Below are 14,379 nucleotides of genomic sequence, written 5' to 3'. Positions count from 1 at the left end.
CTGGTGTTGGCTTTATCCCATGTGATTGGTGTCGCTACCCTGTACTAGCTACTCCCCTTTGCCTGCCCCATAAAAGCTTGTGCTTCATTGTTAGTAAACAGACATGTTCACCAGAACTGTCTCCGGTGCTTCTTGTCGAAGAACACCATTGCCCCACCATCCCAACAGTGTGGGCCTCGCGGGACAAGCCCACATACGCTATCCCTCCAAATCTGCAAGGGTGGATTCAACCAACTGCGGATGGAAAAAGTTTTCCTTTTTAACGTTGTGTCTGTATTGAACATACACAGATTTTCTCATTATTCCTTACACAAAACAGTGTAACAGCACAGGTACTGTAAGTAATGGAAGCTGACTTCAAGCACACAGGAGGATTCGTGCTTGTTACATGTAAACACTCTGCCACTGCCTATACCAGACGTGAGCATCCAGAGACATGGCTATCCTGGAGGAGGGTTCTGGACCCAATCCTCTGAGACACCAAGGCACACGCATCATCAATCACCTAAGGATGGGATGCATCTCAGAAACACATACCAGCAAATGCTTCACTGTGTGAACAGTACAGAGTGTATTTACCTAACAAAGACGGCTGTGATGTCTCTAGGCAGGATAAGCATCTAGGACTACTACTGTCTCTGGGATCTACAGCTGACTGAAACACTGTTCTTTGGTCCCTCACTGTACACATAAATGCAATATCTAAGTGTTGTAGTATTATGCAAACTACAGTGTTACAGAGAATACAAAGCATTGGGCAAGTGAGGGCTGACCTGAAGCTTGTTATTTTAATCATTTAAGATTCATTGCTTCTGATATGTAGAAGCAAAGAATAATCCTTTAAAATCAGTCACCGGAGGCAGGCACCATGGTGCAGAGGGGTAAGCTGTGGCACGAGGCCCAGTTTCTCAGATTCTGATCCAGCTTCCTGTTAATGCATATGACAGCTCAAGCCCCTGGGTCCCTGCCACCCATGTGGGAGACACAGATGGAGTTCCTGACTCCTGGCTTCAAACTGGCTTAGCCCTGGCTGCTGCATGTATTTGAAGGAGTAAACCAGCAATCTTAAGATCTCACTCCCTCTTGCTTGCTTTTCAAATAGATGAAAATAAAATTAAAAAATTTTAAATTAGCCGTGTCTTCCCAACCTGTAGTTCTGCTGAGATTCTTCACTGCTGTACAGAGAGTAATTTGCAAGAGTTTTTCATACCCTTTGGTTTTCCTCTGCTGTTTAACTCCTTTGTGTTCTATCAGACTGCAAGCCGTGGGGCCATCCGCCTGTGGCTGTGGGGTGCTCTCCTGGCCATGCAGGGGAGCTGCAACCCAGGGGGTGAACATGACCACCCACTGGCCTTTGGCAGCCTGGCACGGTTGCTTTAGAGCACCTGGTCAACAGATCACTTGAGGTCAAATCCCAACTGCTCTACTAGCTGCGTGACCTTAGCCCATGATTTAACTATACTGTCTTTATCTTTACAACAGGTTAATAACCAGCCAATGTCAGAGAGTCCTTCAGAAAAGTAACAAGTTAACCTAATAAAATGCTAGCCCCGCACCTGACAATTTATGTGAACACAAGAACACAGGCATACCTCTGCTCTGTGTAAATGTCTGTGTGCATAGGTCAACTTGTATGAGTTTCTTTAAAGCTTTCACACATAGCAAGCATTTTTTCCAACAATATTTGTATGCTTTTTGCTGTCCATGGGAACGTGCACTGTATTCCCAGGTACTGGGAAAATATATACGTTATGGTTTTAGTCTTCTGAATATCACTCTTTATGTTGATCCAAATGAGTTATTCTCAACTGATGCCTTTCTAATTATAACACACAGGAATGAAATGGCAATTTTTAAGTCCTTCCACGTGACGAGCATTTATTTAGTCTTTTTTAAGCTCTTGATTAGACAATGCCTCTCAGCTGCCTGTCTACATAAGGCAGAAGCAGGCATCGCATTAAGTTCTGAAGTTGCTATCTTTTCTCCTGAAATTGTATTGAAATCTAAGTAGCTTTGGGCATTTCCTGCTACAGAGAAGGAAGAAGGTAACTGTGTTCCTTTGTGGTAAATATCTTTCCAGATTATCTTGGCATGATACTTGGCTATATTATTCTCACAACCTAAAATGCTACCAAAACATTTCAGTGGTCATTCACTGATTCCACATGAAAAACGCACACATTTTTGACTCCTTGTCTTAATGATGCTGTTCTCTCACCTGCTGGGATTTTAGGTTCACCAACACTTAACACCTCTCTCCAGGTCTCCCTCCTCATTTCTAAACCTCTGCTTTGAATTCTGAAAGAGCCTGGCGTGCCTGTCTCCTTCACCCCACCAGCTGTGTCCACTCTATTCCTTGCCACCTCTGATAGGGATGCTGGCGATCTACTGTGCGCTTAACTTGCTTCCATCATTTTGGTGTTGCACCTCCCACCTGCTCTCACCCTGCTGTCTTTCCAGCTCACTGGCATCTTCGCAAATCTTCAGTGTGGTCTCAGTCTCCTTTGTGGAGCAATACTTGCTGGTAGGCTTAGTTAGGTTTTTGTGGTTGAGCAGTCACTAAACGCCGGAGGTTCACCCCAGCCCTAATGTTGGCTCATCCCTCCATCTGCCTGGGTGCTGGCTCCACACTGGAAGCCAGAGATGAACGGTTCCAAGGCTGCCTCCCAAGGTGGCTTTCGTGGCAACATGGCTTTGCTGGCCTGAGAGAAACAGCCTCTCCTCCTGCTCTCTGTGCCCCACCTCCACCGCTTTACTCCTGAACAGTAAAACCCACCCTCCTGGCTCTAAGCCCTGACCTCCCACTGCCTGGAAAGGGGCGTGGAAGGGCAGGCATCCTGGCCTTGGCTGCCTGGACTGACAGTCAGGGAGGCCTGGGGTCAGCCTTGCTATTTTCAGGTGCTACAACTGAGTCCACTGTGTATCTAAGCCCAGCTGCACTGCACTGACAGAACTGTTTCTCCCGGCCTGCCGCAGGGTCTCTAAGTGCTCACAATGTGTTTCTCTCCCCTCCTTAGGGACCTAGGGAAGCGCCCTGCAGGACTCTGGACAGTCAGCGGCTTTTTCACCTCAGGAAACTGTGAAAAGTTTATTTTTCAACTGCAAAGAAAAATGAAACAAGAATAAAAGCACGGGTAAAGTTCCAGTGCCTTCCAGGAAGTGCCTCTGTGCAACGCCACACTGCTCTTCCAAGAGCCCAGGGAGGGTCCCGCTGCACCTTGCTTCCGCCCGTCCTTGGAATTCAGGTACCAGAAACACCATGTTTGTGCTACACACTTGGCAGTGGCCGGCTTTCCTGAGAAATAAGGCCTGACATTCAAAGGGATTTAGTAACTGACGCAGTCTTTTCAAATGGCATTTACTGCTCACCGTGACATAATTCAGGTACAAGGCTTCAGATTCATTGGAGTCAACTGGCGCGCTCAGGCAGCCACGAAGCGCATGCCAAGACACACACGTCCGCGGCACGCGCTCAGGTGTTTGGCTCTCGGGTGGGAAATGCCCACCCCATGGCACCTTTTAATCAAAATGACGAAAGTCAGAAGCGAGAAAATCTGAAAAGCCGACAACTGCTGGAGGCACATGTCTGCCGTCTGCAGAAGTCCCAGAGGAAAGGTAAGCCCCAGCGAGGCCTGTTTCTTCCTAAGAAAGGCTGCATCCGCCCACAACTCTGCCCTCCTGGCTTTGCCAGCCTCTGCAGCACAACCCCCGGCAGGGACCAGGCAGAAGAACACGCTGCAAATCGCATGCAAAGTGAAGAGGTTTTCGTGCGTGGCCGCATGAACGTCACAGCCAATGAAAGAACTGATAAGACCTAAGCGGAGACCACCCAGAAAGCACAATTCAGTTACCCAAACGCCACACAGGACTGCAACTGCCTGCTGAGAAAGCTCCGCCCTGGGGAGTCCCCCTTTCTTCTTAAATATTTACACAAACACCTGGGCTCCACTTTCTTAACCTCGAAATGGCCGTAACATACCACCTTCGCAGGGTGATCATGAAGATCAAAGGAAAAGTGGCTGCAAGGAGCCCAGCAGAATGCTACAGACAATCATGGCGCATTTGAAAAAGGCATCTCCAACATCTAAACTGATCCATGGGGCAAAATACACATATGTTCCAATCAAGTTCATCTTATGTCATTCCGCGGTACCTGGTGGGCTTTCATTATTTACCAATAGAAACCTTGCTCTCAAGTCTCCGAATAGCTCTCCTTCAAAAAGTGAAAAATTTACTTTTTGCTACCTATATATATATATAGAAGTTTACTTCTGGCTAGACTTAATTTGGCAATGTTGGAGAATACTTTGAAATCATAAATAATGACACAAAGATTAGGAAACAAGTTAGGAAACAAGGATAAAAAGCAACATTTCAATGGAACTACTTACTGATAAAGCAGCAACATTTCTAAACATTATTTTTTAAAATTGAATAAAAATGAAACCAGCAGTGCTTAGTGCAATCATTAAAAAGTGAATATCTTATGATATCTAATATCACCCAAATTAATCTAACACCTATAAGTAATTTTGAAAACTACACTTTGGGGCCGGCACTGTGGCATAGCAGGTAAAGCTGCCACCTGCAGTGCTGGCATTCCATATGGGCACCGGTTCGAGTCCTGGCTGCTCCACTTCCGATCCAGCTCTCTGCTATGGCCTAGGAAAGCAGCGGAAGATGACCCAAGTGCTTGGGCCCCAGCACCTGCGTGGGAGACCTGAAGAATCTCCTGGCTCCTGGCTTCAGATCGGCACAGCTCAGACCATTGCAGCCAACGGGGTATTCAGTCAGTGGATGGAAGACTTCTCTCTCTGCTTCTCCTCTCTCTGTGTAACTCTGACTTTCAAATAAAATAAATAAATCTTTAAAAAAAGAAAACTACATTTTACCAAAAACAAGTAGCAAGCTGGAACCAAGGCTGACTTTTTCTCACTGTGCCACAGATGCCACGTCCTTAGAGAGCATTTTGTGGGTTTTGTTCTTTAAGGGAAAGCCTGGAAGATGACAATGACCACCCTGGCCACGCTGGACTCACGCTGCAGCCCTGCCTAAGGCCTATTTTCACACTGGTGCAATATATCTGAAAATCACACACTTCAAAACCACAGTACCAACCAGGCGCTTTCATTAGCTGTAATTCCATGTGACCACCAAGCCAGTTTCCAACCAGATCCCGCAGAGAGCGCACACGAGCACATCCACTCAACCATCCCAGCTCCCCTCACTACAGCAATCCTCCCAATACACTCCCTTCCTCCCGCAGCCAGGGTCTCCGTGTTGCATGGCCTGGGAAATACTACAAGGGAGAACTGAAAACTTTTCTGGGTTTTGTTTCTCCAACAATTCTTATGAGTAGGAATGGGGAAGTTAAAAAAAAAAAAAAAAAAAAAAAAAAAAAAAAAAAAAACACATGGCCAACACTCAGGAGTCATCAGACAGTGTTTCATTCCACAACCAGAGAACACCAGAATTAGAAGAGTGAAGGGTCGTTCAGGAGGCAAAGCTGGGTGAAAGACTAATAATACGTCATCACAGAGATTCCTACATCACTGATGCCTGTTCTTTACTGGAGTGGATATTGGTTCTGACCAATGAATTACAAAATAGTCCCTACGACACATGTGGTAGGTTAACAGAACTTCAAGCTGGGACAGCACAGAATAATCTATAGAATAATCTATAGATGCTGCCAACTGAGAACAGATAAATGGATGAATGCAAACACACTGCAAACATCTACAAGCAAGCAACAGTCCCGAGACAGTATTCCTGAAAAAGGACAACCATACTTCAGGTGGCATAAAGCTACTGGAAGAACGTTCTGCCTACATAATTAAGCAGAAAGATCTGTTTTAATTGCAAAGTTCTATTTAACAGTGCATTCTGTTATACGTTGTATAAAAATGTCTGGTATGCTTTAATGCAAAGTTTGACTTGTTTAACAAAATACACTGTTATGCATTATACAGCAAAGTAGGCAGTGTTTTCTTCTTCATTGCAAAGTTCTATTTGAACAATACGATGGTCCATTACATGAACAGGCAAACAGGAATAACACACTTATAAAGTATTCTGATGATACTCCGTTCAGCAACTTGACATTCTGGACAAACTCCATTCAAGTGATTGAAATGAAGGCACCCTCTAGCGCACTCTGCCCTCCTGTATTTGGACTAGTGTCACTGAAAGTCTAGGAATTGTTTTGCTGTTGACTGCTATAAATCCAGTCTCATGCCCTCAAAACATTACGACAGCACCCATCACGCACCCATGCTCCTCGTTTCCAGCTATCACACCCACGTTCCTCCTCTCTCAGCCTCAAAGAAAGCTGTTAGCCACAAAGACATACACGCAGTTGCCAGCTGTACTGCTAACATCAGTTTTTAGCTTGTTTGGTTTTTACTAATCAAAACATAGATATGCAAAAGGCATTATATACTTGGCAAACTCACTTGCCATAGGTACAAAATTCCTCCCTTTCCGGATCTGACTTCACACACGGAATGCACCATTTGTTGTAGAACTTCGGAATTTCTATGTGTATTTCCTCCAACTCCGACTCAGTGAGGAAACCCTCCCGTTTCAGAGGAGATGCACGCACCTGGAAACCAGCAAAGACTGACAGCAATCTTGCTCAAGGATCTGGGGACAACTGAGCTAACGCACAGACACTGTTAGCCTGTGACTTCACTGCTACTAAACAAGACAGCCCGCCCTCACTTACAGCATTTTGCTTCCAATCAGAGAGATACAGGCTTGACTTAGGCTGCACAGCTATGGACATCGATTGGACCCTTTACTCACTTTGAAAAACGAAGGCAGAAAGAACTGTCTACAGCCAGAAACCTAAGAGAAAGTTTCTGAGTGAACAATGCAGTCCCCCTTTTGTGTCGGGGACGTGTCCTGAGACCGCAAGTGGACAATTCTACACACACACACACACACACACAATGGAACAGAACTGATATGCTGTCCTGTGTTACACATCATGTGACTGGGTGGGGCGGGGAGTCTCGTGCTTCCCCTCTCTCCAGGGCTCTTACTGCACAGATCACAGGTGAGCGAGGGTAACTGACACGACAGAAGGCAAAGCCGCCAATGAGGAGAGGGCTGCTCTACCACCCCATTTAGGGAGGGAAAAACCTGCCTTGGGACACTACAGGTCACAAGAACCTGCCAGAAAGCCTCGCCTGAAATCCTCAGCTCCGGCAGATCAAGTCCTTCCCTTCAGATAACAGGGGGGTGACCCCCCGCCCCCCGGGCTCTGCCTGTGAATTCCTAGCAGGCCAAGTCAGCCCAGGGACAGTAAACACGAGATGCTTTCCTCTCCTTGTCAATTTCCTTTTCCAATAACCACCAATACACACATTATTAATTAGGATTCCTTTCCTCCTTCTTACACGTTTCTGGAGAAACAAAATAAATTTAGTATTAGGGGTCAGCGCTGTGGTATAAAGGGTTAAGCTGCCGGCTGCAGCACCAGCATCCCATATGGACACCGCTTCGAGTCCCAGCTGCTCCACTACTGATCCAACTCCCTGCTAATGACCTAGGAAAGTAGTGGAAGATGGCCCAAGTCCTTGGGCCCCTGCACCCATGTAGGAGACCTAATGAAGCTCCTGACTTTGGCCTGGACCAACCCTGGCCATTGCAGCCATTTGGGGAATACCAAAAGACTTTCTCTCTAACTCTGCCTTTCAAATAAATAAAATAAATCTTAAAAAAATGTATTATCGGGACTGGCACCGTGACATAGCAGGTAAAGCTGCTACCTGCAGTGCCAGGATCCAATATGGACACTGGTTCAAGTGCCAGCTGCTCCACTTCCGATCCAGCTCTCTGCTATGGCCTGGGAAAGCAGCGGAAGATGACCCAAGTCCTTGGGCCCTTGCACCCGTTTTGGGAGAACTGGAGGAAGCTCCTGGCTCCTGGCTTCAGATTGGCGCAGCTCCAGCCATGGAGGCCAATTGGGGAGTGAACCAACGGATGGAAGACCTCCCTCTCTCTCTCTCTGCCTCTCCTCTCTCTGTGTAACTGACTTTCAAATAAAATAAATAAATCTTTAATACATATATATATTAACAGGAACTTTAACAGGAAATGGAAGAATTTGGTAATGCATGTATAGGCGCTGGTGCTCAAGAGAGGGAGAACTGTGTCATGAGTCACTTCATTTGTAACACACTCTGTAACCAAAAGCAAGCAGTCAGACTCACTGGATGGAATAAAAACTATCCCATTTGTTTTATCCTGATCTTGTCAATTTTATTGACTACATCTCCCAGAAATACACAAGGAAACTTCAAAGAGCTTGTAGGAAATGGAATTAAAAGATGTTTATTTTGGTGCAAAAAAAAATTTGCAACCCATGCATACGTGGGGTCTTCAGCAGGTTGACAGAGAATGTGTAACGTAAAAAAAACTATACATGGACTTCAAAATATTCTGCACCAAAGAGAACATCTTTTCCTTCCACGTTCCATGAGCTCACTGAAGTCCTTTCACACTTCATTTCCTACTACAATCGAGAGGCAAACACTTACTTCACTTCTGGGTAAAAATCTCGGTCGTGTTCTGATGACCTCTCCTGGCTGGGAAGATGCTGGGGCGCGGAGAGAGGCCCTGAGCGGCCCTGCCTATGCGCAAAAGCAGAATGAGGAGCAGATGCAGACGGAGCTGTCGGCACCACAACTCTGCTCTGCGACACCGCCATGGCAAAGCCTCACTTGAGCAGGGAGAAGGAAGAGAAAGGTGAAGGCATCGTCTGCAATTCACTGGAGGCCCTGGTGTCAGGAACTCATGACGCGGGGCCCATGACCGGCACTGACACCGTTTCTCATTACGACACCAGGCTCAGCCAAGGTGTGTCATTTGGGATTAGGCCGCTGTTTCCTGTGACCTCTGTAAAGGACAGGAAATTTCTGAGATTATAGCCCTGCTTTCGAGACGGGGCACAACTGTGGGGGATACCCAAAGGCTGAGCGTGAGAAACGTAAAAATAACACGGCTTGGGAAACCATGAAAACAAACCTGCCCACTGCAGCCCTTGTTTCGTTGTATTTGTTTATAAGGGATTATGGATCAAAATCGCAAACAGGTCACAGTAAATGCATGCTCTAGGTTTTACATGTGGGACCAGCTGGGACCCACGGTCCACGCCTGAAGTGCAACTGGGAAAGGGGGGCGTGGCGCCCGCTGCATGATTCCTCCAGTCTGCAGGTGTCAGCTCTCTGCACGGAACCCACCAGCCTAAATTAATTCCCTTAACCAAAGGATCTCAAAGGGTGTGCTAAATCCACTCTCTTGAGAAACAGCCCCACCAGACAGCTGACAGATGAAAGAGAGCAATGTATTTTTACTCCCCCCTAAGTTCCCGCCCCATACAAAAGAGGAAAGACGGGCGCCCGGGTGAGCCGGCTGTGTGTGGGCAGGGGAATGTTGGTATCCGAGTGGCCTCCGGTGGACAGAGCCAGAGGCCTGCATTTTCAGGAGCCCAGCCTTCCTGACAGTGGATGGCACCCCTCCACTCACCTGCCTTCAGTGGCTCAAGGCACTGTCACTTGAACCTACTTTCCAACCAGCAGAACTACCTGTCCCAAGTGTTGGGCTGGAACATGAGCGTTCTGGAATCCCAGCAGCAATGGTCAAGGCCAAGGCCAAGGCCAAGGCTTGGAACAATATGCACAGCAAAAATAAGCCACGTTTTCCAAACGCAGGAGGGGCCGTCACCCAGTGTCAACCTGTATGTGACATACACAGCGCGTGGCTGGTTTCAGAAGCCACGCAGCACCTGACACAGCCAGACGACCACCTTCAGCAGTGTGCATTTACCCACAGGGTGCTTAGGACGCTGGCAGCCCTGCAAAGACCTTACAAAGATCTTACAATCTACCAGAGCGAACAATGAACAATGAGCACAGTGAGAAAATCACAGGGCAGGGAAGGTAACAAATGCTTTGCAGGAGCACAGGGGCAGGTCCCGGCATGAAAGAGGCCAGGCAGAGCCAGCTTCCACGAGGAGGAGGACCGGAGCAGAGGTGAGAGAGGGTCAGCCGCGTGCACGTCAGGGGAAGGGCTGCCCACACGGGGCCATCGAGGCACTGCCCTAACAGGGGAAGAGGCACAAGACAGCAGGTCTCTATTTCACATTCTAGCACAAACTAGGGACGCAGGAGTGAATCTCAGTGCAAAAGCCCATCCGATAAACAAACTCACTGACCGTCCAGGCAGGGGCTGAACACAAGTCCATGGGCAGAAAGCAGTTTCCTGAGAGCACCTGGGAACAGGAACTGCAAATGGGTTTTGCCTCTTTTCAGCCAGCAGCTAAGTAAGCTTCACAGCTTTATTTCCGGGAAGATGCACTACAAGTGGAAAAGCAGGTTTTATTCTAGAGGGAGGAACATCCCTTGCAGGAGCTACTTCTGGCCAGAGTCGAAAGACAGCTTGCTTTGCGGGAGAAGGCGGTGAGGCTCGGCAGGACACAGAACAGGTGATTTGCACAGGGACAGCTCCCAGCACCCCCTGCTGGCTCTGCTGCCCAGTAGTGTGCTGTGCCAAGGGCCCACAGCAAGAACTGCACCTGACTGAGCCTCCCGGGTAGCCTTCTAACTGACATAGAGGTAGCCGCACCTGCGAGACGGCCTAAGTCAGGCCAGGGAGGGGAAAGCAGAGGGCTGAAGATTCCACTACAGTAAGAAAGGAACTATGCTTTCTGGCCATCACACAATTCTTCACTGCATAGGCTTTTCAAATACACCCGAAGCCATAGATGCCCACAAATAGAAGTCTCTACCACTACTCCCCATTTCAATTTAACACAGCCTTCATAGGAGCGAGTGAATTCTCACTTACGGCGATCCTATGTGGATAAGAACACAAGACTAATATTTCTAGAAAAATCTAACATTTATTATTATAGTCCCTGTGTCACCTCCCGACGCCCATCACACACACTGCCTTCTCAACCTCTCAGTTATTCCTAATTTCTCACTTATAGGCAGTGTCTCTCTTTCTAACACTTTGCACACATATCATGGGGCTCTTTCTTGAATTCTGCCTAAAATGCTCATTTTATTCTGCTTTTCCATGCCTGAAAACCAAAACAAATAGCCTGCTGAGAATCCCAATTGTCACCACACTACATACGTGAGCAAGAAAGCACTAACAAATGGTTCAGGACTTCAAAAGAGAAAATCGTTTTTCCAATATGGAAAAACTTTTCTGTGTACTACATCCAACTAAAATTTCACCTGCTGGCAGTCATCCAAATGGAATTTAGTTTAGAATCTATTTCTGCAAAAGCTTTTTGTCACTAATCTTGACAATGTACCCTTATTCCTCTTTTTAAAATAATCCTTAATCCAACTGAGATATTTTTATGATTCTGTATGTCTTTGAATTCTGGAGCAAATTAAATGATTTCTTCCTTTGAATTGGCCTTTTAGGGAGCTGATAACAAAAAAAAAAAAAAAAAAAAAAAACCCAGAAAGTCAAATAGAAAATATGTCATTTGGTGGAGAAACGATTCTGTATATAAATCTGCTAAGTAAACTGTAAGAAATGCAATGGTCGACAAAATTACATGTACATGTGATTAAACTTCCCCATTGTCTCCCTATCTGTGTCGCATAAGCCGGCACGAAAGAGGCAGCGTGACTTTATCAGCATCTGACTCCCTTCCAGAAGTACCCTGTGCTGCCATACTTGGGCTGCTCAATATGTAACCACTATAGTCAGCCCACCCAGGTCAAAACACCTCCCAATTCGTTCTTACTTCCTGAATAAAAAAAAAAAAAAAAAGCTTGTGATTTACTGGGGAGGAAACCGGCGCCTGACAAAACGTTCACAGGAAAGCTGAGCAGAAGGCTTATCTCTGCGCGAAACTGAACCCAGGAAAACTGGTACACAGACAGCTGTGCACAAAGCTCAAGCGCCGACCACCTCCAACCGACGGGGGTGGCGTTCTGCACGCAGGTGGTTTCCAGCTAAGAAAAACAGTGAGTGTCGCTTCCCCGTCCTGACAGCCCAGCAGACTACAAGGCCTTGATGAGGAACGAGAGCTCCTTTCATTTTTATGCCAACTACGGGATTGGGTTTCTGCTGCAGCCACAGTGTTCCTGGAGAGGAAACCAAGAGGTAGATGCCCAGTTATAAAAACAACCGTTTCTTCTCTGCCGAGTTCTGTGGTCATTTTATTACCCTCTACATTTTTCCATAGAAATCATATTAATGCTAAATATACTTACATTAGACTTACCCTCCACCTTCCCAAAATGACTGGATCGGAGGACACTTCAAAGTCCTTGGAAAAAGTGGCAACACAAGCTACATTTAGGGCCAGATATTGGGGGCCGTGGTACAGATGTTGCCTGGGACATCCACACCCCACACTGGAGGGCCTGGTTAGAATGCCGGCTCCTCCTATTCCAATGCAGCTCCCTGCTAATGCACACCCCAGGTCGGCAGCCAATGATGGTTCAAGTACTTGGGTCCCCGGCACCCACATAGGAGATCTGGATTGAATTCTTGGCTCCTGGCTTCAACCTGGTCCAGCCCTGGCTACTGTGGGCATTAAGGGTGTGAACCCACAGATGGAAGACCTCTGAGTCTTTTTGCCTCTCTCACAAATCAACACAACTAAATTTTTAAAAAACATTTTAAAAAGATTTAAGTCCATACATTTTCAAAATACATGCGCTTTCCTAATAGCCATTTTCCACGAACTTGCTACAGACCCCACATAGGCAGGGCTTTCAAACATTTCCACATCAGAGCAGGTGCCACAGGGCAGTGGTTAAGCCCACCTCCTGTCTCAGAGTGCCATCTGCTGCCCTTCCAATCCATCTTCCTCCTAAGATGCTGGGAAGGCAGTGGAGGATAGCAAAAAACCTGGGTGCACGCTGCCCATGTCAGAGACCCGGATGGGGTTCCAGGCTCCTAGCTTTGGCCTGGCCCAGGCACTACTGGTGCAGCCATTTAGGGAGGAAGCAGTAGATGGATGGACGATCTCTCTGTCTCTCCCTCTTTTTCTGTCACTCAAGCTTCAATAAGTAAATAAATAAATAAATATTAAAACAACATTTTCACACCAATATAAAGTTACCTTTTAACTCCAATTTTCCATGTACTTTTTGAACTCCCCACATATAATACCAACGGCAACAATGAGAATGCAATAGGTGTTTCACTGCATGGCAGCTCTGATAATAGTGCTGGCAGGCACTCGCTCAAAGGGTTTTCCAATATCATTTCCCAATTTCTACAACAACGCCTAACCGCCTCCCCCCACACACAGGTGCACACGCACATTGCTAGCTGTGCAATGATCGCCCAAGCCTCTCCACACCATACATCAACTCAGGGCAAGGTGCCAGGATGTTCTGCCCAGAGCCCAGCACAAACCCAAGACTCCTCCTTAAGACAACACAGCGGGGGTGGGGCTGGGGGCGGGCTCTCCAAGCAATCATTCATCCATGCTGACCTGGTGGCTCACTGTCCGCCTCGGATTTGGCAGAACCTGGCGCAACAGGAAGGGGTCGAGGCGGCCGGGGCTTCGGAGTAGGAGGCGAGATTCTCTTCCTTCCGATGTATTCCACGTAGGTCCCCGGGAAGTCGCCCCTCTCCCCCGTGGTCTCATTATAGCCGTTTAGCCAGCCGATGTCTTCGGGCCGGGCTTCCTGCCCCTCGCTGAAGCCCAGCGCCACCAAGGACCCTTTGTTCACAGTCAGTATGTCCCCCAAGTGCAAGTCGATGTCCTCGTCCCTCTCCTTCTTGTAGTCGTACAGCGCCCGGTACTGGTAGCCCTCGGCACTCATGTCGGCAGCTCTGCAGGCATGCACGAGCCGGGTCAGGACGCGCACTGCGGGCCGCCTCTACCTCTGCACGGCCGCCGGGGTCACAGAGAGAGTCCCGGACCCTCCTAGGTGTCCGGCCGACCGCAAAGAGGCACTCTCCAGAGGCTCAAGGGGAGGCGTGAGTGGCCATCCGGCTGTCCATCTGTCCTCCATCAATGGTGCGGTGAAGACAGGGCTCCACTTCCTCTGCGTGGCACGGCTCCCCCTGGCTTCCTTTAGCAACCGGTCAACACCCAGACTCGGGGCTGCCTCTCACGGCCAGGCCCGATCCTCTCTGAAGCTCTGGCCACACTGTCCATCTGTCGTCCGATTTCACTGCTGCCCTCCGCACCGCGAGCCTCACCTAGCAAACGACAAAGAAGGCTGATGAATGGACATTGCACTCTGCCATCTGTGTGAATTTCAATTCCTCCTCCCACTCAACAAGTACTTAATCGATTTGGCAGACGCACACGCGCCAGTGTGCTACGGCTCGACACAGAACACACGAGAGAGATTAACAAGACGGTCCCTGCCTTCTAAG

At 47.8% G+C, this 14,379-nt stretch overlaps 1 protein-coding gene across 2 annotated transcripts in view; it reads right to left on the bottom strand.

The window, feature by feature from the left end:
• Positions 1-14,379, bottom strand: part of PIK3R1 (phosphoinositide-3-kinase regulatory subunit 1) — an 88,189-nt gene that overhangs the window by 63,245 nt on the left and 10,565 nt on the right. For both annotated transcript variants that reach the window (XM_002714070.5, XM_051853438.2), the window contains exon 2: positions 13,484-14,199. In XM_002714070.5, coding sequence (XP_002714116.1) covers positions 13,484-13,817 — 334 coding nt within the window. In that variant the 5' untranslated portion in view covers positions 13,818-14,199. The remainder of the gene's footprint in view (positions 1-13,483; positions 14,200-14,379) is intronic.

Source organism: Oryctolagus cuniculus, chromosome 14 (assembly GCF_964237555.1).
Source record: "Oryctolagus cuniculus chromosome 14, mOryCun1.1, whole genome shotgun sequence".
Classification (NCBI taxonomy): domain Eukaryota; kingdom Metazoa; phylum Chordata; class Mammalia; order Lagomorpha; family Leporidae; genus Oryctolagus; species Oryctolagus cuniculus.
Note: the sequence above shows the minus strand (reverse complement) of the source record. Positions and strands in the feature narration are given on the sequence as shown.